This window comes from Elephantulus edwardii, unplaced genomic scaffold, assembly GCF_000299155.1.
Source record: "Elephantulus edwardii isolate Elephantulus edwardi_28Jun2011 unplaced genomic scaffold, EleEdw1.0 scaffold00133, whole genome shotgun sequence".
NCBI classification, from domain to species: domain Eukaryota; kingdom Metazoa; phylum Chordata; class Mammalia; order Macroscelidea; family Macroscelididae; genus Elephantulus; species Elephantulus edwardii.
Genome location: NW_006399883.1, coordinates 6,876,233 through 6,902,802, shown reverse-complemented (window position 1 = coordinate 6,902,802; position 26,570 = coordinate 6,876,233). Strand labels below are relative to the sequence as shown.

The 26,570-nt window shown below is 45.8% G+C and overlaps 1 protein-coding gene across 1 annotated transcript in view; it reads right to left on the bottom strand.

Annotated features, from left to right (window-relative positions):
- SLC37A1 (solute carrier family 37 (glucose-6-phosphate transporter), member 1) overlaps positions 1-26,570 on the bottom strand; it is an 80,874-nt gene that overhangs the window by 29,134 nt on the left and 25,170 nt on the right. Inside the window, exons 5-13 of the mRNA XM_006894048.1 lie at positions 22,704-22,839; positions 21,007-21,083; positions 19,727-19,893; positions 14,947-14,984; positions 10,833-10,913; positions 6,016-6,147; positions 3,729-3,819; positions 1,885-1,947; positions 1,328-1,413 (exon numbers count right to left, since the gene is read on the bottom strand). Coding sequence (XP_006894110.1) covers positions 1,328-1,413; positions 1,885-1,947; positions 3,729-3,819; positions 6,016-6,147; positions 10,833-10,913; positions 14,947-14,984; positions 19,727-19,893; positions 21,007-21,083; positions 22,704-22,839 — 871 coding nt within the window. The remainder of the gene's footprint in view (positions 1-1,327; positions 1,414-1,884; positions 1,948-3,728; positions 3,820-6,015; positions 6,148-10,832; positions 10,914-14,946; positions 14,985-19,726; positions 19,894-21,006; positions 21,084-22,703; positions 22,840-26,570) is intronic.

The following is a 26,570-nucleotide window of genomic DNA, read 5'->3' as shown; positions in this document are numbered from 1 at the left end:
CTGTAGCAGGGGGTGAAGGCCCGCACGGAGCACAGCAGAGCAGCTGTGGTGTCTGCGAGAGCTGCTTATTTGCTGTAAGCAGAGGGGGATGCCGGGCTCTGCACACCCCACAGGGCACCATGAGGAGTCCAGGCAGATTCTAGACAGCGATGAGTACCCCAAAACCAGGGCCACGAATGAGCCGCGTGGTCAAGGAAGTCAACACGGGCCAGCAGGAAGAATGACTGCTGATGGGAAGCTTCCAGGAGGCTGCTTTCAGACACGCTAGAGCCCAGACAAAGGCAACAGTGGGAGTCCAAGAAAGCGCAGATGTGAGAGCTCGGGGGTGGGAGGCTCTAGCACATTGCTGTCAAGTTGAAACTGACATACAGCTGATCCTCCCCTGGGCCTCTGGGGTCAGATATTTCTAGCATCTTTCTCCCGAGGAGCCACTGATAGAGTCATACTGGCAGAAAGACACCACGTTTGGGTTAGCAGCACAATTTTTGATGGAGCATGCCGCCAGGGCCCTCTAAAATGGATTTTTAAGAAATAACAAACAACTCAATATCATGGAGTCAGAATTGGCTCATAGCTGACCCTTCAGCAGCTTTTCAGAGGCTATAAATGACCCTCGGAGCAGCTGGTGGATTTGAATAGCAGCCTTTGTCTTGGCAGTGCTACACCTTATCCACTAGGTCAACAGAGATTAGGAGCCTTTAAATGAGGGAGGAAAAGAAGGTGGAGAGAACTCAGAGGCTGTGAGGTCCCTGAGAGTTGAAAAATGTTGACGGACCAGGTGTGAGGGGTTGGCAGCAGCTCAGCACTGTGCTTACTGGTAAGAGGCAAAGGCCACGTTTGACCAAGGGCCTGCCATGGTGGCACCTGAGGAACAGACTGGGTCCAAAACAAAGAGAAATGGAACAGGAAATTCTAGGAACAGTAAGGTTTGGCAGAAGTCATGCTGGGTGTCAAGAATGCAAGAGGCTGGAGTCCAGCAAGGTGCAAGGACTGGGCAGCAGTGGGTCAGGAGGGTGGACCTTCCTGAAAGCCAGCAGGAGGCTTAATGGGCCCTTCACAAGATTGCTCTGGAAGGACACTCCTGGGCCAGGGGGAGGGCTCTGCTGGGGTGATCTAACCCCAAACACTTTAAAGAGAATAAGACAGCTCACTCCCAGGCTCTTCTTTATAGTCTTACGGGAGTCTCCCAGACCCGGAGCTCCAGCGTGGACCAGCCCAGAACTGCTATCCTCACAGGGCAGTCTTGGTGCTGGGCCGGGTGGTGCTGGCATGTCAAGGAGCCTGAGTTCAGACAAGGCCCAGGCAGCTCATGTCTAGGTGCACTTACCGTCGGGGCCGCGAGCAGCAGCATCACTCCACAGGTGGAAGCCCTCTTCCCTAGGCGGTCTGAGACCAGGCCAGCCAGGATCCCACCTACAGAGAAGAAGGACCCACAGGGCTGAAGAGAATACAGAATACAGGACCCACTGGGTAACCCCATCCTGCAGCCCCTAACCCACTGCCAGTCCTGCTTGGCTGTAGGTCAGATGGCAATAGCCCAGCAGGGTTCTTCTCAAAAGACCACATGGGCCATTTAGGGCTATGGACTTGGGCCATCCCCTACCCTCACCATCATCTATCACCTCCCTGTGCATAGACTCCCGTCTCTGTGGGCGCGCTAGTTCAAGTTCAAAGTCGGAGCCCTGGAGGAAGGGGACGAGAAGGAGGCTCTTCCCTGACTGATGGCCACAGCACTGCTGGGCAAATTCACTCCGTGACAAGAGCTAACACCTGAGGACACACCTGCTCTCAGGGGTAATCACACCCCAAGAGACCCTGGGCCAATGGGACTCAGCATTATTGTTAAATCACGTGTCAACGCGGAGCGAACGGAAATGGACTCACCAAAGATTCCACCCACATCAAACAAAGTGGAGAGCTCGCCCGCTTTCTGCGCATCGAGGTGATCTAGAAAGCAACAATGGGATCCAGTTATCAAGGGAAGGGTCCTCTTTTCAGTGTCACTGGAAGTCAGAGTGTTTCAGATCCACACTCAAGAGTCTCCTGTCTCACATGATTTAAACCCTGAGGTAATTATTAGATAACTTGTGTTATTTAAAAAAAAATAAATAAAAAGTCAGTCCACTACAGGTGTAAACTCAAGGGATGAAAATGAAACACTCTCACAAATGCATAAGGGTTTATACCATTGAGTTAATTTACTACCCCAAGTTTGTGTTCTGGGGCCACCCTGTGGTAACCATAACATTAGAAGCAACATGTTGTTGTTAGATGCTTCTGAGTCGCCGGACTTATAGCAGCCCTATGAACACAGATCTGAGCTCTGCCCTGCCTGCAATGCTACGAGCTCATCCCTCACAGGAGGGAAGCCTGTGAAAAAGCACCAGGGAAAACAGCCTCCAGCAGCTGTGGTGTTCCAAGTGTTTCCTGTAACACTTTGCCTACAAGGAACTGGTGCTGTCTCCTATTACAGATGAGGAAGCTGAGGCCCACAGTTCTCACACTGGGCTTTGCACAGCCTGAACATGGAAGGTGACTACAGCTGACTGGTGAAGGAGGAACGAGACTAAGGAACATTTGGAATGGTTGATCAAGCTCTGGCACACACGGGAACTCGCTTTCTTCAATCACTCAGACTAGATGTGACAGCAATTCAAGACAATTTGAGACCTTTGTCCTGATGATAGCATGCCTTGTGTAATGACAGGGGGATGCAGGAAGGAAGGCACCCAGCCCATCTACCAGGTGCTGCCACGTCTACATCAAATACAGCTCAGGTGCAGCTCAACCGCTGTAACAAGGGAGGGGTCGTCAGAACCTCAGGGAGGCACGTCTTCCAGCCCTTCTGCCTCTGCCAGCTTCCACCGACACAGCCCTGTCACCAATACAACCACTTCAGCCTCTGTCCTTGTTCTCCAGTGAACTGAGGGGACAGTCCTTCAACTTCCATGTGTGTCTGTCCTCTTCAAGCCCTCCCACCTGCTCTCCTCCTTGTCCCATCAGCCAGAGCCTGGATCTCCCCCATGACCCTCATGTCCCCTGGTGGCCCTGATCCCCAGGGCCAGAGGCTTCAGGCACTCCCCGACAGTCCCCATCCTTTGCTGTCAACACTAATCCATGTCAGCTTCTTCTCTGAAGGACTGCCCATTCCCACCTCTTTCCTTTCTTGTTGGGGGTCACACACAACACAAGGGAGGGCACCCCAGCATTCTCCTAACAGGGTCTGTTTTAATCTCTATTGTCAGCCTCTGCTGGGTTTCAGAGACATGAGACAAACCACGGCCCTCCCACAAACTAGAACTCTTCTCCAAGAAGCAACTTCCACGGCAAATCATTAAAGACTTATTACCTCAGAGCCACAGAGACCCCCCCCCCACCCCCGCCCAGCTCCCTGGCCATTGCCTCCCAAAGTCCGGCAGAGTCCAAATGTAAATGCAAGCTGCCCTAGAATATGAAGCATCTGATAGAACTGGAGGCCAGAGGTAAGCGTGATATTTCAACCCTTTCAATTCCACAAAGCTAGTATTATAGCAATAAAACTCTCATAGCCCAATTCTTCTTTTGTGTATATATATCTAACAATCACATTGTTCAATGTGAAGGATGCCTCTCAAGTCACTGTATGGGGTTTTTTCTTTCCATACTTATAGAAGCAGCAGATAAAGGGGATTCAGTACCTAGTCACTGCATAGAGCTTAACATTCATGCTTCTAACAGCAGGTACTCACCCACATTCGTAATGTATAGTGGGAGCCAAAACAGGAAAGTGTAGCTGACCAACTTGGCAAACAGCAGACAGAGAGAGAACTCGACTACACCCTGGAAGAGAAAGCAAGCCAATGTGTACTCGGCAAAGGCATCCTCAGCAGTTTCTTTAACTACGCAGCATTCTCAAAAAGTATCCCATGTCTCTAGCCTGTTCATAGCATCTTTAGCTCCAGGCAGGAAGAGAGGACACCATCTGCCTCACAGAGCAATAGCAGAAAGCAAAATACTTGGAGTTGACCCGCACAGACTCACCCATAGAATGTGACTATCTGTCATGATGTTGTCCCCCCACATCACACAGCTCTGAAAACAGCTACTGAGGGGTTTCTCACGGAGCATGTGTTTGATGGAGAGAGATGTGGTTAGTGAATACCCCCTGGCTCTTTCATTTCCCCCTGGAACTGGAATTATTGCAAATTAAATAGTGACCCTGAAATGCACAGGACAAATCATCAGGATGATTCTGTAAGGCTGGTGCATCCTGCCCAAATAATACAGACCACTCGACACTGGAGAAACAACAGAAAGAGAAATTAACAGATTATTAATAGAAGGTGGGGGCTCTGACATGGGCTGGGTACTCTGAGATGTCTGATCATTTTTCATAAACAGCATATCCATTTTATGTCTATTTCATTAAGGAGTGCATTTGTGAAATAACAAATACATCACATGGGCAATGTGAATTGGAAATCCCGTCACACAAAAGTCCTTGGTTCTCCTCTCTCCTGTCCCCCACTGTGTGTGTGGAGGTTCATCCACTGAAACCAGGTGAGGAAATTCATGCTCAGAGTCCTAGTGTTATTTTAAAGCAAAAACAACTTACGTTTTCCAAGTTGACATGCCGGTCAGGATGTGTATGTGTGTAGGGCACGTATGCATGTGAGTACGTGCCTGAGGTGGCTGTGTGAGTAAGTGTGGACGTGCATACGTGTGATTCACTGCGTACTAGTGCTTAGTGCAATTACATTATTTCATTTAATCCTTAGAACAAGTATGCAGGTGAGTATTAAGTCTGAAATGAGGAAACAGAGGTTTGGGGTAATTACCAAAATATTTAGTTGGTGGCCATGTATGGGTCGTCAGGCCTCCAGAGCCTGTTCTCTGGACAGCTCCACAGGGAAACGTTTCATTTTTTTTAGTGTGCACCTTACTTTCAACAAAATATTTAAATTACAATAGAAATGTTGCTAGCTGTTACTAAGAAGATAGTGTTAGGAATAACTCTGCATTAAAACCTAGTGATTTCTAAAACCTCACCCTCCCTAGTACTTTTTCTCAAGGGTTAGCTGGTGGCTCAAAGTGGCCCCAGGACCCTGCTCTGCAGTCCCAGTTCATCTGGGCCGAATTAATGACTTGTTTTCCAGGTCCTGAATTTCCTCAAGGATCTCAGGGTGGAATGCTATATTAAGATTCTGGGTGATTCTGGGTTGTACTATCTAGATCTTCAGCCCTAGGGTCCCGAAGGGGTTCCTACGTCTACATGGTTCCGCCAAAGGGCAGCAGTAATGATCAGACTTGTCCAGAGAGCCAAATCTGCCCTTCTTGGTGTCACCCACGGCCAGGGTCCAGATGTTTCTGGGTGTGGGCCACAGGCCAATGAGCAAGGCCTGCACACTCAGTCCACTCCATTAGCAGAGATGCCTCTATCCACCTGCTGTGGCTCTTGGCTCTCTGGTCTCTGGGCGTCATCATGGGGATGATCACAGTTTAAAGGCCCTCTCAGCCCAACTTCTTAGATCTTTGGCCAAAGTAACCCATGGATTTAATGGAAGGAAAACGTAATGTAATAAGAAATTGTATCCTGTACTTATCTTTTCCATTTATTTGTAAACTAAGCCCTTGGGTTTCTCTCCACAGACACTGATTACCTCTCTCTTGGCCTTGGCGTCCTTTCCCCTGCCGTCACATGTGGTCAGTCAGACATGCTTACTTGAAAGTGCTTTACATATGGCCACAGAACAGTACTCAGTGCTGGTCTCACAACAGGCCTCTCCCTGAGGGCCTCTAGGGGTGGGGCTGATCAGCAAGGAGTTGATGAACAGATTAAGCCAAAGAAAATGTTGCTGCAGCCACTCCACAGAGGAGCAGTTTGCCACACCCTGGCTTATGGTTAGTATCTCGGATTCCTTTTAAGATTGATTGCCAACAGAGGCAAGATTCTCTCCCCACCACACCGGTCCTCAACCCTCAGTTGAGCACAACAAAGGCCACTTTTGAGAGCTGTCCCCAGGCATGCTTACTCACTGGGATTCTCAAGGCGCCTGTGAAGCTGATGGCCGCCATGGCATTCCCACCTTCGGCAGGGAGGATGATGAAATGGTTGGGATGGACGGAGCCTCTCCCATCTGACAGCATCAAGCACTGTGTCTCTGGGTCCTGTGAGGATTCCAGGTAAAAAACAAGGACAAGATGGTCATATAGGTGAAGTGAGGTCAGAGCTCATCAGAATTAACTCTTCTTGACAATTTTACTCTCTACTGAAAGCCTGTTTACTGTTGTTCATGGCCATCAAGTGGGAGCAGGCTTACTGTTGTTCATGGCCATCAAGTGGGAGCAGGCTTATAGCTGACCCTTCAGCAGGTTTTCAGAGGCACTTAATTGCACAAGAGGAGACTGTCTATATGTCTCCTATGTAGCGGTGGGTGGATTTGAACAGTGTGCCTCTGGGCTGGCAGTGCAGTTCCTTACAAGTCATCATTACTGCTCACATGTCTTAAGAAGTACTAACTGAAACTATGCAAGATCCTTCAAAAGTCAGAACTGATTTGTAAAAATAATTTGGAAATGTGAAAAACAAAATGTGCAATGAATGGATGTGACACCAGCATGAGAACAATTATATCCATAAACATGACACAACTGCAGTTGTAAAAGGAACATGACCTTTTAATAATACAGGAAAATATTTATGAATGTAAGTAATAATAAAACAACTTTAAATATCAGCCTTTAAAAACCTTATGGAGAACAGCTCTACTCTGACACATGGGTCACCATGAGTAGTGTTAGCTCTACAACAACATTTCTTTTTTAAAAAAATACTGCCGCCACCTATCCAGAGACTGAATCACAGCCCTCGAAATCAGAACCAACTCAAAGCTGACCTTCCAGCAGGTTTTCAGTGGCAGGAAACTGGATGGAAGGAGACTGTCTGTCCTTTTTTTACCCAAAGAGCAACGGTGGATTCAAACCGTTTGCCTAAAAGTTGTAAGCAGAGCTACTTACTCACTTAGCCACAATGTGAACAAGATAGATTAAAAATACACTTAAAACAGGGGGCCAACAGTTCCTATGACTGAAGGCCTCAAGCCAGGCCTCTCTGCGTATTTATTGAGAATCATTAGGAAGGTAAACAAAGTAAAATCATAAGGAAGTACAAAACAAAATCAAGGGATCATGGGGAATTCTTTTGCAGATAAGGCCAAGTTCCTCTTTATGCTAATCTCAGGAGGGAGGGATTCAGTTGATACAAACCAAGAACAATGTTGACTCTTAGGGAATGCCTTAGTGCCACAGGGTGACCTTCAGCTTGTATTAAGCCTCCCTCATTTCCTGATATAGCATTTGGTCTACTATTATTAAATTTTATATTCAGCTTCCCTCAGTAAATTATGTAAACCTTAAAAAAAAAACACTTAGAAAACCAAGATGGTTTCAAAATGCAGTTAGAAAGGAAAGAAGTAAGGCAGGGAGAGAGGAATAATGCCCTGTCATCTCTCTCTGTCAGTATTTAGAGTACTATTCCAGTGAGCTCCTTGGAGGCAAGGATTCTGAGGCTCCGTCTAACATACTTTGGACATGTTGTGAGGAGAGACCGGTCCTTGGAGAAGGACACCATGCTTGGGAGGGTGGAGGGACGGCGCAGGAGAGAAAGGCCCTCTATGAGGTGGATTGATTCAGTGACTGGGATAATCGGGAGGGGAGTGTCAGAGACAGTGTGATTGGCACAGGACAGAGCGGAGTTTAGGGCTGTTGTACATAGGGTCGCTATGAGTCGCAAGTGACTCGACGGCACATAACAACAACAACAACAACATTCCAGTGAGAAAGAGAAGTCTGCAATGTGGATGGCAGCAGCTATGCATACGCTGAGCACCTGGGGTCACATCCGTCAAGAAGCTGCCTTCCAGGTGAGGGCTTCTGCATGGACAGCTGGACTGATGAGCACTTTTACATTTAACCATATTTGGCTGTTTCAGAATAAAGATGGTCAGTACCTAACACAAGAGTATACTTCCAAATGACAATTTTATAAAGCTACATGAAAATTACTTTTAGTTCAAAGTAGGCACATATTGGTCTTCCCCCCCCCCCCACCGTCCCCATTCACAATCATGTGTGTGAACTGATTTGGACACCTGAATTTCCTGGATTTAGTTAACAATCAGCTGTTGGCTGAAAGACTCTTCTTTAAGTAAATCAGGATCTGATGGGTGGGCCTTTGTATTTAAAAGTTGATGGGACTCTCAGGCCTGGTGTTAATTGGTCTGGGTAGAATATTCTTTTTTTCAAATTAGTTTTTTTTATTGAGATTTTAAGAAAAGTTTACCAAGAACTTGCATTTCCATTCATTCATTGTTGCGCATTCTTCTACGTGGTACAGTACTGGTTAGTCTGCTGTACTGAGACAACCCAGGGTTGCTGTAATACTGAACACCGTTCTGATGTGTCAAATGCCATAATGGTTACCCATGGTAGACAGTGTTTCTTGGAGCTCCCAAATTAAGACAGGCTTGGAAACAGGATTGGCATCGACTTCCTAAACCATATGCCTTTGGAATCTCTATGAACATTAGAGAAATGATGATAGTTAAGAACAGGGTTCAGATCTTTTGTTCATGGGGTTGCTATGAGTCACATGAGAATGCAATTCAGTGATCTGATATCTGTGTACATTTTTCTCTCATGAGTTGTGCTAGCTATCTAGGTTGGGAGACTGGATCAATAGTCTCAACTCTGATAAAGCATGAATATCTCCAGGGGGCTCTGGTTGCATGCAGACCAATTACTTAGCATCTGGGGCAGGCTGCAGGCACCAGTATTTTTAGAAGTTCCCCAGGCGACATTAGCATACAGCTAAATTGAAGAACTGATGGGCTAATGGATTTTTTTTTAAACCACCAAAAAAGTAAGTAGGTTAACTATTAGATAAAATTCATTAGATACAGAAAATGATAAAAAGATACTACATAGCTGGGAACAGGGCGCTCCCTGACTTGGAAAGTGGGAATTACAACCAGACATAGATTGCAACTCATCCAGGGCACCAGAACCCTGCCCTTTGTTTGTTTTGTGCAGTTACTCAAAGCCACAAGCTGTCTGTCTACTCTTCATCCAAGCAGAGTGCGGATGTTCTGGGTGTATGGTGTTGAGGCTGATGCCCACCTGATCTGTCACATAATTGAGGAACATGCAGCCACCTAGTTGAACTTTTTGCTGAATTTGGAGGAGAAGGGCAAGTATAAGGTCATGGTACACTTTCTAGAACAACAGATGTGCTGCTGGCTCCTTCTCACACAGTGAACATACCACTGGGTTGACCAAGATACAAGAGCTGAGGTGAGGAGACACCTCTCTTTAACCTCAAGCCAACGGCTTTCAATCTGGGTTCCAAGAGACCTCTGGGAGTTTAAGGCATCATAGTTCTGATGTGACGTGGCTCTGCTGTGACCGATTCAAAAGAGGGTAGAAGACATTCAGTTGAACTGATCTACCTACACCTGTCTTGTCCCAAAACTTTAAAGACCAAAAATGGGCAAGACATCATTTTTACCCTCTCCAATATTTCAACTGCCACAACTTTCCCAAAGTCATAAAAGAAGGGGGAAGTGCAAAAAATTTTAATGTCATTATTACTTAAGTAATATGATTTAAATCTAAGAATATCAGCTGTCCACAGTGCGTGAGAGGTGGGTCAGAAGCTGGGCGGAGACTGCTGATCTTGTGTTGACAACCCTGCTCCCAGGGAAGACAGGCAGGCAATTTAGCATCTCTGTGCCTCAGTTTCCTCATCTGAAAAATGAGGAGGAGGTCAAAGAAGGGAGGGCTGAAAGATAATTTTTTACTTTATCTCCTTGTCTGTTATCCTTGCTCCTGTCACATGACTTCAGCTCCCTGTGTGCACCTCACACATCTGGCCCACCTTGGGCTTCCTCACTCCTTTCACATCTTTACTCAAACCTCCCTCCTGGAGAAAGCCTGGCCTAAACCGTCACCACCACCTATCCATCCACCCCACCTTGTCTGACTATCTCTGTCTTCTGGTGACCTAGTGGTGAGAGGTGCTGCAATCTCAAAGGTATGAGGTTCAAATTCATCAGCTGCTCCGTGGGTGACAGATGGACAGTCTCATTCCATGGAATTTACTGCCTCTGAAAACCTGCTGAAGGGTTAGCTATGAGTCAGTTCTTACTCAGCTGTACATGACAACACCATCATCCCTCTCAGTGCATTTATCTTCCTCATACTTGACTTGGCATTCCTGCTTGCTTTCGGTCTGTCTGCCTAATTCTCAGAATGGCAGCTCCACAAAGTCATGGGTGGAATGCTGCTCACTGCTGGAACCTCCCTGGAGCAGGGCTAACAGAAGTGGAATGAATGAATCACTAAAACAACCCCAAATTTTATTTTAAAAGCTTAAATAAATTTAGGTGCTCTGGTGGCATAGAGAGTTGCACTGTTATCCCAAAGGCAGCACCTCTCTAGTGGTTCAAATCCACCAGCAACTCCTTGGGAGAAAGATAGGTAATATCTATCCTTCCATGTAATTTACAGACCTAGAAAAACCCTGGAGGGGAAGGTCTGAGTTGGCTCAAAATTGACAGCAATGAAGTTTGCTTTTATATTTTGGGTTTTGTGTTGTTGTTGTTGTTTTAAATCAAATAAAGAAACCTAAGAAAAAGCAAACTCATGCGTTAGAGAATAAATACAGTGAGATCTGTTTTCTAACAAGCCCATAGGTCTGTGGGGATGCCCTGGAGGCAGAGGAACAGGACAGAGTCTGTGGCTCAGAGTTCTTAGCACTTGTACAGTCACTGAAGATGACATCAGGTATAACTTACCAGAGGCTTGTTCTTGTCGTTGTTTAGGATCTGCTTCGGGAGTCTAAACCATTTTGTACCGTTCTCACAGGCTTTGGAATGCTGGGAGAGAACAGTATGATCAGATCAATTGCCAAAGTGACATCGAGAAATTAAACCTATAAGATGGACTGACACAGTGACTGTGACAAGGGGCTCGAGCATATTATGAGGATGGTTTATGATAGGGTAGGTTCAGGGCAGTTGTTCACAGGGTCACTGTGAGTCATAGTCAGCTCGACAGTAACTAACAACATCAACAGTAATTGATGTTGTCCTCATGAAAAATCTACCAGTGGAAAAGAAATTATTAAAACAAAACAACGAGCTAGACGCTTTAACCTCAAGGCTCTAGACTATCAGATAATAAAGGGTGAAAATAAAATTGTCTTGAAGTGTACTTCAAGGCCAGGGTCTACAGACATTGTAGAATGGCAGTTAATACTGTAACGCTCCTTATCATGAGGATAGAGCAGCACAGGGCACAGTTTCAATTTGCTGCTTGTAAATCCTAGTGGACTCAGAGGGACACAGCAATAGATAGAACTGACTCAATGATGGTGGGTTACACAGTCCTTGGGTTAGGGAACAGTCAATGCACTTGTCTGCAAACCAAATAGTGGTTTGAATTCACCCAAAGATACTTTGGGTAAAATCACCCAGTGAAAGCTCCATGGGGCATAACTCTACTATGACATACATGGGGTTGCCACAAGTCAGGGTTCACTCAACAACAATGACATTCCTCATAGGCCGTGATATTTTTAAAAAAAGAATATCTGTGCTTTTCCACTGTTTGGAATGTACCCTAAGAGAAAGAGAACCCAAATGGAGACTTGTACACCCGTGTTCACAGCAGTGTTATTCACCATCACAAAAACATGGAAACAGCCCAAATGTCCAACCACAACTGAATTGCTTGAGAAATGATGGTACATTCACACGATGGAATACTACACCGCACGCAGGTGCAATGATTTTGTAAATTACTACCTAACTTGGGAAGAACTGGAGAGCGTTATGCTGTGTGAACTAACTCAGCTCCACAAGGACAAATACTGCATAAGGCCATTATTGTAGAACGAGTGTGAGGATCCAAGGGAGGGGAGAGTGGGAGAAGAGGGGTGAGGATGGGTGGAGAGGGGGTGAATCACAGGGCTGCACAATTTGATGGGTGTAGGGAGGGTGAAGGAAATGAGAAATATCTGGTGTGAAAAACAATGTATATGAGCTTTGTAAATAAACCAGTATGTATTTTTTTAAAAAAAAAATAATATCTGTGAAATGAAGTGACCTTTATAAATAATGTAGGCCAAAGTTTTCCTTAAAAAGTGAGCAAAAAAAGACCTTCCTGCACCACAACTGATTTAGAAGGCACAATACAATCTTGCTACTGGACAAGAGCAAAACCTCTACCCAGAGCTCCCACTCTGCAGAAGTGGATGAGATGCATCCCCAAAGTGCTCTCCCTCCATAACCTCCAAGGAGAGGCAGGGTGAGGGGCAGTTGTCTTCCTGGGCCACTTGGCACACAGTACCCTGGGGTAGTTCAGCCTGATGGGCATTCACAGTTCAAGGAGCTGCCTGGGTAGGAGGGGGCCACAAGAAAATAACTCCAGCCCTCAGCCCCTAATCCACAGAAACAAAACTGCACAACTGGCTCGTATTAGGGATGCTCTCCTGATCTCTCAAAAACTGGATAACAGGAAGTTATCCTTCCTTCCAACACAGAGTCCATTGTACATGTGGGGCCTGCTTCCCATCCCTTTAGGCCTGGCCCCCACAGGGCAGGCCAAGTCCTTGTTAGGGGACAGAAATGTTGCCAAGCAGGAGACCATCTCAGGTGAGTACCAGAGTCCTCCCCGGTTCTAGAGGCTGGCGGTACCCATACTTCTAAGGTAGAATAGTGCACGGCTGAAAATGGCACTATGCTGTGCCGGGTGAAACTTAACTGTGTGCTGCTGGCAGGAGGAAGGCCTTTCTGAAATCAATGCTAGCTTTCAAAGGCTTCATGTGGTATTTAACTTTACCAAACAAAGGTGGTGGTTTCAAAACTGATTGCATTTGCTTCCTTATCTGTTTCTAAAGCAAATACCAGGACCCTTCTTGACAAATGAATTGTACTCAAAAAGCCCAATATATACACAGTTGGATGAAGGAGACCAATGGTTCTACTTTTGTATATTTTGTATATGTTTTGTATGCTGTTCTGAGGACAAGGGCACACTCTCGGGTCCCTTACACTCTTATGGGAGAGACAGGATAACCAGGAAACAGAAACAATTTCACTTCTCATGGTGACAAGGAGTCTGAAGAGGACCAGTGCCTGAATCTGGGGTCATGGCTCTTTTACACAGGCTGATCCAGAAAGATGCACTGAAGATGTGACATTTGAACTGAGATCCTCCACGTTCAATCTAGGGGAGAACATTCCAGCAGAAGAAACAACAGATAAGAAGTCCTGTGGCAGAGAAGTGACACTCCCTGTGGTGGGAGAAGGTCTCTGTGTGTAGAGCCTGATGGGTTGTACAAGATGAGGCTGTGTGAAGAGCAAAGCGGGAGCTACCAATGGGTGGTGAGCAAGGCAATGATCCGAGCGGACTTCAGAAAATCTTTCTGAAGATGATGTGGTCAAAAGGATGGTGGCGGAGATGATGCTGAGTGCTTCCACTATATACACACCCACAGACCCCACAACACATGAACTAAAGCAGGGCTGGCTGATGGCACTTGCCAATGGACTGGGCAAGGGGCTGATGGAAGGAGAAGCTGGGATAGCTTGTCCATAACCACAACAGGAAATGCCGATGTTTAACCACAAGTCTGAGGGTTTAACTAAGAGGTCTATTCCAGTCATGTAAAGTCTAAGACGATAATCATACAGCTGTGTAAGTGGGAATAGCAAGTAGGTGAATCTGATCTAGGATTAAGAAGCTCAGAGAAATGTGAGGCAGAGAATTGGGAGAATCAATGCACATGGGCCTAGGGGAGATCACTAATGGAGAAAGTGGACCAAGGAGAGAATGGGTCGAGGATTGGACTGAAGTGCCCCCACGTCTGGAGGTCTAGCAAAACACTGCAGGCAGGAGCAGCTAGTGTGTTACAAGGACACCAGGGCAGTAGGCCTCCCAGACGCCAAAGGAAGGAAGCACTTCAGAGGAGCGAACACCTGTGCCCCCGCTGCTCATAGGTGGGGCGCAATGAGGTGGGATGACGCTGACTAAAGTACGTCTATGGGCGGTGGGAGCAGGTGGAGGAGACAAAGGAGGTATGAGTGAAGACAGCAGGGAGAGAGAGTGTTCTCTGAGATCTCTAAGTAAGAACAACAGACAGGTGAGGGAGATGCCTGGAGTAGGACATGAGTGAGGGCAAGAGAGGATTTGTTCTGAGATGAGCGGTACCACACCTGGTGGCAGGTGAGAATGGTGGGCAATGTTGGGTGAATGGCAGTACAGGAAGTGGCAGAGTATGGGCGGAGCCTGGCTGGGGTCCCAGGAGTCAGGAGAGGCAGGTGCATCCCCACCAGTGCTTCCAGGAAGGGTGCAAGCATGCCCATGGATGTGGAGGATGAGGAGTCAAAACGGGCAAGCGCTCTTTGATTTGTTTAATTTGTTTCTGTTCTTCCTGGCAATGCAGAACATGGGATCACTGTCAACTGACTGTGAGCCAGAGACTGGGGGAGAGAGGTGCAGTGTACAGTTAAACTAACAGAACACTGTGGTCAAGAACCAGTGGTTTTACTGGCCAGAGATTTGTGATCACTGTTTGAAAGTGATCAATTTAAAGTCTACTCAGCCATGTGTTCTCCAGTCACATTTCTATCGCCTCACAGGTAAGCCAGGGTGTCCCTGCCCACGCCAGGCTCTGTCAGCCTACCAGCACATTGCTCCCGCGGCACTGTGGTTCTCAGGGTAGATGGCAGCAATCTTGCATTTCATTTGTGCTGCAACGGTTACCTGCCCTTTCCCAACAGGGCCAGTATCCTAAGGATGGAGGCCACATCGGCATCCCACTGACACAGGTGGGCCAGCCATCAGAACACCCACCAAAGGTACACTGTCCCAGCAGATGACAAGAAAGAGAAAACAGGTCCTTACCGCTGACAGCGAGGAAGAGCACTTGATGTCTTTAGGATCTGAAAGGTCAAAACAAACAAAAATATTTGTAAATCCATTTCTACTAATAAATGCAAACTAAAATTTTAAAAAAAGCCAAAATGTAAGAAAAAAAAATTGCAAGGGGGAATGAAGAGAGGTGCACTCTGCCTTGGGGGAGCAGCTCAGCCTCCATGCCAAGGGCCCACCCAGAGCCCACCCTGCCCTCCCGCCACACAGAGGCATATAGCTTAACTGTTCAGTATGGATTCACTTGGAAAGGCCACCAGCTGATAATACTTCAGAGGGCTCTAAAAGGTCATCAGCAAAAACTGCCAAAAAGACTATGCAGCCTGGACAACAGTATACAGTACATCAAGGAAAAATAACCATGGCATGTCCACTGTCTTGTGGAGACACATAAAATGCATGGAAAGCACAAATCTCAGAAGAAAATAGACACAGCAAGCATCCGAGAGCAGTGAGGCTACCTACAGATGAGTTACTGAATGTTATGTAATTGATTAGAGGTAAATATTAGTGACAACAACATGATTACCTAGACAAAGGGTGAAATGTCTTCTGTTAAATGCATGTTAGGAAGGGAATGTGAGAGGCAACACACCATCAAGCTCAACTTCCTTTCCTGACTTTTAAAATCACAACAGTGGTACCTTAGGGACCAATAACTAGACTCCGATCACCACTGGCTGTCAATCTCACTGTGGTGGTTTGTGTGTTGCTGTGATGCTGGAAGCTATGTCACTGGTATTTCAAACACCAGCAAGGTCACTCATCATGGACAGGTCTCAACAGAGCCTCCAGATGAAAATAGATTAGAAAGGAGGTCCTGGAAACCTACTTATAAAAACTCTGGTCTGTGAAAGCCTTCTAATTAGCCGAACACTGTCTGACATAGTGCCAGACGAGCCCCTCAGACAGGAAGGCACTCAAAATGCCACCGGGAAAGAACTGCTTCCTCAAAGAAGAGCTGGATTTAATGATGTGGATGAAGTAAAGTTTGGGGGACCTTCATTTGCTGATGCAGTTATAACTGAAAATGAGAAAAAGGAGCCACAGCCATCCACAAATAATTCGAATGCGGAAGGTACAAAGTATGAATCTAGGAAAATGGAACATTGTCAATAATGAAATGTAACACATAGAGAGCGATATCTAAAGCACTGATGAGTTAAATGGATGGATGTTGAACAATCATATGGTCTCCTATATTAGGAATGACAAGCTGAAGAGGAATGGTATCTCATTAATCATCAGAAAGAACATTTCAAAGATCTATCCTAAAATACAATGCTGTCAGGGACGGAATAGTACTTATATGACTATATGGAAGAATAGTTAATATGGCTACCACTTATGTTTATGGGGAGAGATACATATTTGTGCCCACTTCAAAGAAAGCAACCATAACTATACAATCATCATTAAACTGTATCATCAATATCACATGCAAGTAAAATATTGCTGAGGATAATAAAAGAATTCCATCACTACATTCACAGGGAATTTCCAGAAATTCAAGTCTGGTTCAGAAGAAAAGCAAGGGATATCATTGTCAATGCCAGCTGGATCTTGGCTGAAAGCATAGAGTATCAAAAGCTGTTTCCTTGGGTTTTACTGACTGTGCAAGGCCGTTCACCTGTGTGGATCAGAATAAATTACAGCTAACACTGCAAAGAATGAGCATTCCAGAATACTTCATTGTGCTCATTTGGAACCCATACACAGACAAAGAGCGTTGTTCAAAAAGAACAAGGGAATAGTAACACTGCATGCTTTAAAATCAGGAAAGGTGTGCTTTGAGATTGGTAAAGCAGAGAGTCACTGAAAAAAAGGGAAGATTCTCAATGAAGAGGATTTGCATAGTAACTGCAACAGGGGATTAAACACAGCAATGCCTGTGAGGTCCACACGGGATCAGGCAGTGCATCCTTCTGTTGTACACTGGGAGGGTCACTAGGAGTCAGAGTCTACACAAACAACAACCGCACAGCAGTTCCATGCACCTTACCTACATTCTTAGTGGGCTGTTCAATCCCCTTGTTGTTGTTATGTGCCTGTCAAGTTGACTACAGTTCACAGCAACCTTATGCACAATAGCTCTGAACCTTACCCTATCCTGAGCCAATCTCACTGTCTCTGATGCACCTGACCCCATGACCCCAGTTACTGTGTCAACCCATCTCATCTGGGTCTTCCTCTCCTGAGCTGATCCTCTACCCTGCAAGGGTTGGTTCCTCCTGGCAACATGTCCCCAAACTATATGGGACAGAGTTTCAAAATCTTCGCCTACAAGAAGCAACCTGGTTTCACCTTCTCTAGGACAGATCTTGGCAGTGAATTTTATAGCCCAGAACTGAGCACTAGGGAGCCAATGACAATAGATAGCAGAGAAAGGCCTTACATCCCAAGTGACAATGTCTAAGGAACACCCAGGGGCCATGTGACAAGCATGAAAGGAACACTTTCCCAGGATGTGGGGACATTCCAGTAGACTGACATCCGCTGGGCTCAGCTGGAAAGGGAGCCACACACCTCCCACCTGCCCTGGGAGGCACCTGTGTGGTCACTTTGAGACACTGCTCCAGGTTTACTCAGTCTCTGAAACAAAGAGTGGAAATGGCAGGGACCCCACATTCCATCTACTCCAGCAGTCGGTCTGTGACCCCTGCTCACCTCAGACACAGAGGAAAGTGGCCACAAAGCCCCCTATCTGCATAGATTTTTTTGGTGGTCACTTTAACAGTAAGAAGGTTAGCTCAACAATGAGAAAAAAAGAAATGAGAAATTAAATAGAACATGACACTAATTTCTTGGATGATATAGCTGGCAGCTCTGAATGCAAAGGTGAAGCCACTATTAATGCCCAACGATTTAACTCCTGAGAACCCTATCCGGAAGGAACAGCAGGGAGTTTTCTTGATTTGACTTGACTTTAAGCTAGATTTAAAAAAAAAAAAAGTAAACTGCCAAATATAATTCATGAGACTGGCAGTGAATTTAGAGAGCCCCGGCATATACTGGTCAAAGCAGGACTGACAGCTGGATGGTTGATCTAATTTTCATGAGATCTTTTCTTGCGCTATCTCTACTTTAAAACATTATTTTAAACATTGGTGAAATTAAAAGTTCTAGCATTAAATATGGAATGGAACATGGATCTTTATTTTCTGGTAAAACACTCTTTCATCTAGTTAGAATATAAATAAGGTCTTGGGTCTTTGGTCTGCTCTAGTTTTATAACAGTGGCTGAAGTCTACCTTGTTGTAAAGCAGACAGGCCAGCAAGAGACACTTGAGGCTGTGGCAACGAGAGTGGGGTGAGCAAGTGCAACCCCACCGCGCAGTACTACACACTGAGTTGAGCAACGTGGATAACTCAAACTCGAGGTATAAGACTCTCCAACAAGAGAAAAAGAATACAAGTTTGAAGCTGAGGATAAGAGCTGCAGCCAGGCAGGCAGAGTGCATGGAATTTTCACATTTTGACAATTTGTCATATGGTGGTAACTTGCGTGTTGCTGTGAGACTGGAAGCTGTATCATCAGTATTTCAAACACCAACAGAATCATTTATGGTGGACAGATTTCAGTGGAACGTCCAGGCTCAGAGAGACTAGAAAGCAGGACTGGTCATCCACTTCTGAAATACTGGGCCCATGACAACCCTATTAGTAACAGCCGAATGTACTAATTCAGTTCTGGAAGATGAGGTCCTAAGGTTGGAAGGCAATATGACTAGGAAAGCGCTGTCTTCTTAGAGTTTGCATTGATGTGGATGGAGTAAGGCTTTTGCTCAGTGAGGGAACTTCCTCTTCTTATGTGGTATGGCTCAAAATGGGAAGAACGAGCTGCACTCATCCATTAATAAAATGTGGAATGAATGGAGTGAGATGAGCCAGATTGCTACTTACAATCAAGGATGGTGAGTTTTTTGTCTTTTACACTTTGGACATGTTATCAGAAGGAGCCTGTCCCTGGAGAAGGAGATCATGCTTGGTAAAGCAGAAGGTCAGTGAGAAAGAGGAAGACCGTGAGTGAGATGGACTGACCCACTGACTGCATCAGTAGAGACTGTGAGGACGGTGCAGGGTCAGGCAGGGTTTGTTCTGTTGGCCACGGGCACTGTGCATCAGCGTTGTCTAGACGGCACCTAAACTGAACAGTGCTGCACTTCAACAAAGAGCCTGGGTGATGTAAGTGGCTCGTGACTGGCTGCCAACAGAGAGGCTGGAGGTTCAAATCATGGAAACCAGGTCTAATGATCTGATCCCATGAAGATTACAGCCAAGAAAGCTCCAGAGAATAGCTCTATTCTGTAATACACAGCCCAGCATATATCAGAGCTGTCTTGATGACAGCTCAGACCTGACAAGGAGTCCCTAGGTGGCACAAATAGTTATAAAGTCTGTGGCTACCCACCAAAAGGCTGGCTGTTAGAAATCCCTGCAGTACCTTGAGAGAAAGGCCTAGCAATCTTCTTCTGAAAAGCCACAGCCTTGAAAACCCAAAGAAACACAGTTCTACTCTCTACACCTGAGGCTGCCAGGTGCCAAAACGGACTTCAGGGTAACTGCTTGAGTGAGTGTTATACCTGGACAAGGAAGTCAGCGCAGCAAAGGCAGGGGCCATGTAACCAACCAACCACAGGTACGCCCAGCATGATGCTGCAGCCTTCGAAATGATTCACCCCCCAGAGCATTCCTACCGACAGAAGCTAACTGCATCTGCTAGTGGGCCCGCACCAAGGCTGCTTGTACTCACGTTCAATGAGGAAGAGAAAGCACACTATCCCCATGGCTGCCACGATGGCCCCCGGCACGACAAAGGACAGGCCCCAGCAGGTGGACACCCAATAGCCAGCAATTAAGGACCCCAGAATGTTGCCCACAGAGGTGTGGGAATTCCAGATGCCCATAATCAAACCTCGCCTGCAACACAACAGAAAACAAAATGGCAATAGCAAATAGCATGGTGAAGCTGCAGCGAGCTGAGTGATGGGGGCCACGGGATGCTGGTCCCTGGAAGAATCAGCGTAGATGCAGATAAACAAGCAACATGGATACTGTCTCTAAGATGTAGGGCCAGGATGCTTACAAGAGGACTAAATGTTTCCTTTGCATTAGGATTTATAATTACATAGCTGCCATGCTCTTGGAGCTTGGTCTTTTTTTTTTTTTTAGCTTATTCCTACTCCACAAAAACTAGCTGCAGTCATGTTCATTCCAATTCACGGAGACCCTACATGTGACAGAGTAAACCATGCTCTTCAGGGCTTGCAGTGGCTGATGCTCGGACATAGACGGACAGGCCTCTCTTTGAAGGCAGCTCTGCGAAGACTTAAATCCGCTACCTTTGGGGTACCAGTTGAGCATGTCAACCTTTCATTGTACCCAAGGCCAACATAAGAGTTCTTTTCCTAAAATCTGTGGAAGACTCTTCAAATTTCAACGTATGCCTCAACGTGCGTCTAAATAAAATTATCAGGGAAAATGTCATATTAGTAATAAGAATGTATGCCAAGGACACATTAGAGGGTAAAGTACTCAAATAATGAATTCGTCAGGTATAATGAATTCATTTCCTCATCCTGTGTGGTATCCTTCCTGTTATTCAACTTTGGCCTGGCTGGGCAGGTTAAACTGTCTCATTTTTCACTCAGACATTTATGACCTTTAGTCAAGCGACTAGATGCCACGCACCAGCTCTGTGACTTACAAGCTGGAAGACTCAGGTCAGGACTTCTCAATTGAGTCTGGTTAAAAAGTAGACTCTGGTCCAGGAGTCTCTGTGTGACACAGACCTCACTCCACCCACAACACCTCTGGCTCTGAGTTGTGCTACTTCCTCCCAGTACAAAGAGCCTCAAATGTTGGAGATTACAACCACTATTCCACAGAGTAGAACAATCACTTAAAAGCTATTGTTTGTTTGCTTTTTTCCTACAATTCACCCAAGGAAAAGCTAACAATAAAGTGGTCTTTCATCATCATCATCATTTAAAAAAATAATTGCTTCTGGGAACAGGGCTAGTACTGTCTCACCTTCCTTTGCCAAACCAATTCCCAAGGCAGGCGACCACACTGGGCCAGCCGGTGGTCTGCACCAGACCATTGATGATCTGCAAAATGGACAAGACAGAAATTCACTGTGGGAAGTCACGCACACTCTTCTTCACAGGAGGGTCCTAAGAGTCTGCTACCTACCTTCGGTCTGAAGTTTAGGCACAGCTAGACTTCATCAAAGAATGGGACAAAACCATTCAAGACTCACAAAAGACAAAGATGGGTTTTAAAACCTGTGGTATTATTATATAAAATTTAGAATAAGTAGGGAAAAAGACAAGGCCAGACAGACCACCCAGCTGAGTTCCCACTGCTAAGGGATGACTAATGGGGTTCAAAGAGGAGAGGTAGTGTCAAGCTAACCAGCTTCCTAATAAGTTATTTTTTTCCTTTTTTTAAATATGGAGCTCTGCTGGCCTAGTGGTAAGAAACTGCACTGCAATCCTGGAGGCTTGCAGTTCAAATCCACCAGCTGCTCCACGGGAGAAGGATGGACAATCTCCTCCTGTGTGATTAACTGTCTCTGAAAACCCGCTGAAGAGTTAGCTATGGGTCAGTTCCGACTCGATGGTACTTAACCTTTTAATTTCCATTCATTTCCCCTTCTTTTTTACATACATGGGATTGTTACAATACGATGAACAAGGTATTATTTTTACATATTCTCTGACATGAACATAACCTTGACTTGGTGCCTGGAGAAAAGAGAGTACCCTGAGCTTCAATTTTCAGAAGGGATTTAGAAATGCATCAGTGAGTAGGCCTACTTCAGCCTAATGAAAATCAGGGACGGCTTTACGTGAAGTCTGGCTCTTCCTACAACCTCCACTCGCACAAGACCAGTCCAGTAAAACATACTTTGGGAACCTCTGATCCAGCCTGTGGCTGTCTTGTACGTCCACCAGGCTGAGCTCCTAGACTGCGTCTTCACGTCCACAGCATGCAGGGACTATGGGCAATTATTTTTCCTTCTTCCTAATTGCATATATCACTATACAAGCAGGAGTCAGTTTTGCAATTGAAAAGCCAAGATCCTTTTTTATTTTTTTTTTTTAAGTATTATGGTAAATGATTCTTTACTTAAAAGCAGAGCTAAGGAAAATTTCTTTTGCTGATTTTGTAACACTCCCTAGCCTCTTTGGAATGGCTGAGAAGCATCACAAACCCATCTTTATTTTAAGTTGTTTTCACTCACAGGGCTGTTGGCAGGGGCTGACCCAGCCTATGCTGGAAGGGCTAAGCCAGATGGAAGAGATGCTTCTTTCTTCGCCACTGACCACCTTGCATCCCTGCTAATGGCTCTAAAGTCATCCCTTCCTCCCACCGGTGCCAAAGGCCCACATACCACCCACTCCTATCACATAGTAGAATAATGCAAACTCATCAAAATGAAGCAAAAATGATGAGTTAGGGCTTCATGTTCAAGACCCTTGAGATAGGCAGTGACAGACAGAAGTCAAGTGTGAAGCCGAGGAGCACTTCACAGCTGCTGCAGTGTCAGAGAGGACAAGAGAGTGGGGGCTTTACCCACCAGGGCAGACCCCGACTCCTGACAGGCTGAGGTTCTCTGTCCAACTCCATTCTCTCTCCGTAGACGTGGGGGCATATGAGAGAAACACCTGTCCCATATATCATGGCAACTCCACATGTGGTAAGCCACGAGTGTGAGCTCTTACCTGAGTCACCACGTAGAATCCAAAACTGTGAATATTGTAGAAATAGCCCAACCCAAACAAGGCCGTGAAGGCTCCGCTGGCGAGCATCCCAAAGGTCAGGTAATACCGAATTGGCAGGCGTTCCCCTATGATGCCGCTGAGGACGGAGAAGAGGGAAAGGCTCACGTGAGCAGATATTCCCACCCACAATGTCCACAGCCGGCTCCTCTCCGGACATTCGGAGGCTGTTCTTGGAGTTGTGAGAACGCAAAAGCATAAGCATTTCCAGGAAGATTGAGTCACAACTATTTCCTGACTGAGCACTTATTAACTGGAACTTGGTAACTTGCTGAATTGTACAAGGAGTTCTGTTTCTAGTAAAAGTCATCAGCTGTCAAATTAAACAAACAAACAAACAAACAAAACCTCTAAAACATCATGACTTTATTTAAGAGGGCTGCCAATTAACAAAAACAAGAATTTGTACTGCTAGTTAATCCTGCTGTTGTATAAACACCACCTCGTGAGTGTATAGAGTACTGTTAAATGCCAAGTATTCCAACTAATGGATAAATGTCATTATCACTAATGATCCTGAATACGTCTCACAGCTCAACACACCTACACTGAAACTTGGGGAGCTCTGGTAGCTTAGTCCAGAGAGATCTAAGTTACCAACTAAAAGGTGACGCCTCTCTGGCTGTTCAAATCCACCAAGAGCTCCATCGGAGAAAGATGAGCAATCTCCCATGCGATTTACAGCCTTCCAAAAACCTGCTCAGGGTCAGCTATCAATCAGGTCCAACTTGATGGCAACAGAACACACTGATAGACAGTGAAACTAACTTAGCTTTTATCACACTCACACACACACAAACACACACACTCTCCGCCAATGAGTCGGAACCAACTCACAGCTGACCCTCCAGCAGTTTTTCAGATGTTGTAAATCTCATGGGAGGAAACGGCGCATCCTTTTCCCATGGAGCAGCTGATACATTTGAACCTCCTGCCTTTGGGATGACAGAGCAACTCCTTACCCACTAGCCCACCAGAAGCAAGGTGGCCAGTAATTAAGTCACCTACACTGAGACACCTAAGTAAGGAGCTGCACTGTCAACCCAAAGAAACACGGTTCAAACCCAGCAGCTGTTCCACAACAGAAAGATGGACTATCCTCCCGTGTCATTTACTGCCTCTCAAAATCTGCCGGAGAGTCAGCTATGAATCAGTACTGACTACGGTACACAGTAACAACAGCCTGGCCATGGCTCCTTTTCTCTGCTCTATTAAACACAGAAGATTTTCTTCAGGATGAAGTCTGAAATCCAGGAGCAGAATCTTTAAGGTTCTTCAGAATAGCATGGCTCAAGGAAAAGTAATGCCTTTGGAGTCTTGTTCTCAAAGAGTTACTGAGATCAAGTGAGTTTAGTACCTGGTACACGATGAGGACTCACATACACAGTTCTGATGGTGGTGAGGACGAGGGAAGGCTCCCAGTGACACAGCAGCACACATGTGACGGACTTTTACCACAATCAGGACACACTACCTAGTGTCATATAAAATGCCCTCGTCACTGCTTCTGACGGGCTGTCTCTATGGAGCAACTTAACATGGTGCCGGAACTGGATTTAAAAAAGCTATAGATTAACCATAGACGACTGTGAATCTTTGGGATTTACTAAAAGTTCTACAGGTGCCTCAAGCCCATCTTTAAAATCATTTATCTGATAAACACAAAGCAAAATGTACAATGACTCCCACCTGTCCACGAGCAGCACTTCTGGAATCTCTCTCCCTAGAAAGCTGGGATTTCACCTAAAGAAAGAATTAATGCACCATAGGGCTTTTCCTTCTGAATATACGAGTTGAAAAAGATCTGCCAAGTATGAGACAAGGAAGCCCTGGCGGCCTAGTATAAATAGCTGCAATCCTAAAGGCACCCAGTTCAAATCCACCAGCTGTTCCACGGGAGGATGGACAATCTCCTGTGTGACTAACTGCCTCAGAACACCTGCTGGTTCCAAGTCAACAGCACACAACAATAGAATCATACAAGGGAACTCTGGCGGCATAGCCTGGAGGGAGTAGGGAGTTGTGGTGCTGACCCAGTGGCCATGGTGGTTCAAATCCACCAGTGGCTCCAAGCAAGAAAGTTGGGCAATCTCTTCCCATGTGATTTGCGGTCTTGGAAATCCAATGGAGGGTCAGTTAGGAGTTGGTTCTGACTCAGTGACAGTGAATAAGTAAATATACAACCAACTTTTTTAAAAACCACTAGCACAAAAGAAAATACTTGAAGACTATGCACAACATTCAGGTCAAATCTTAGAGGACTAACCAAATTTTCTTGGTTGCACAGAAACTAGTCACAGAGAATTACAAATTCTAGAGCCATACTGGATGAGGAAATGTGTCTGAAAGAGGCTGGCAGACTTGTGCAAGGTCAACAGAAAAAAAGGTCACGTCTCTGGGGCTTCAGAGAGCTACTGTTAGGAACAAAGGTCATCAACTGGGGCTCAGAAACACTCCAAGCCTCACTATACAATAATGGGCCCAAATTCTATTTCTATTAAGGTTGTTGAAAGAAAAGAATTGATGGATGGGATGAGTACCATGGCATTTCCTCAGACTTATGGGACATTTAATGCCACGCGGGGCCTGGCAGGCAGGACCTGGACTAACGGATGTGCCCTATTAACCTGACGCACCTTTTGTGGTAAGTGAAGCCATGCTCACTGCTGAGAGCTCGGGCAGTAATTGCACACTCGGCTTCACCAGGCCTGGAGCAGCTCTGCCACGCTAACAGTCTCATCTGCTGTGTTCCTGCTTTGGTAATGAGTCTATTTACAAATTTCACATTAGGCAGTATTTTGTTTTAATGTCTTTCATAGACAAGCTGGCACAAAAATTATCTTTGCCAATTAAGAAACAACAATAAAACCACTTCCTTTCCTTTCACCAGCTTTTCTCAGTCTCCGCACATTGACATTTTAGGTGGGAACATTCTCTGATGAGGGGCTGCCCTGTGAATTAGAGGAGACCAACCAAATCTGTGACCTCTTCACACTAGAGGCCAGCAGGCGCCATGCCTCTGCCCTACTAACACCTGATCAAGACATAAGCTCCAGTAATGCCCCCTGGGGCTTCTCTTCGGACAGGCTCCTGTTTCACTATATCCACCTGCTTTGGAATTTGGGCTCCTTTATCACCCATTTACTCTGTCTGACAGACTCTGCAATACTGTGCAAATATATAAATCCAACATGAAGAAGGAACTTCCAATTTTCCCGGGGCCCTGTCTGCCTGGGCACGAACCACACACAAGGAGCCCAGCTCTCGGTGATCCCACCCTCTGGGTGCAAAGCCCTGTGATTCTCTAAACTGTAAAGATCTCAAAGTCCCTGAATAAAAGCTCTGGGATCCAGATGCCTCAACATCCCAATTTTAAATACACCAACCACATGCCCCACCAACCACATCCTTGCAACCTGCATAGGTCACTGTCAAAAATGGGATCAAGAGCAGGGTCTGTGGGTAACAATTACACCTAACAGTAGCTGAGGATGGGGCCCTGATTTAAGCACTTTATGTGTATTTACTCACTTTAACCTCACTGCAACCCAATGAAAAAACCTTCAAATTAAATACCAGAACCTCCTAATCACAGCTGACCCCAGCGCATTTTCAGAGGCTGGCTGTATACCACACAGGAAGTGACTGCTCATATTTCTCCTGCAAAGTGGCTGGTGGATTTGAACCTCACACCTTTGTGCTGGCAGTGTAATTTCCTACTCACTAGCTACCAAAACTCCCTGCCACCCTATGAGGTGAGAACTAACATTTCCTCCATTTTGCAAAGGGGAAACTGAGGCACAAAAAAAT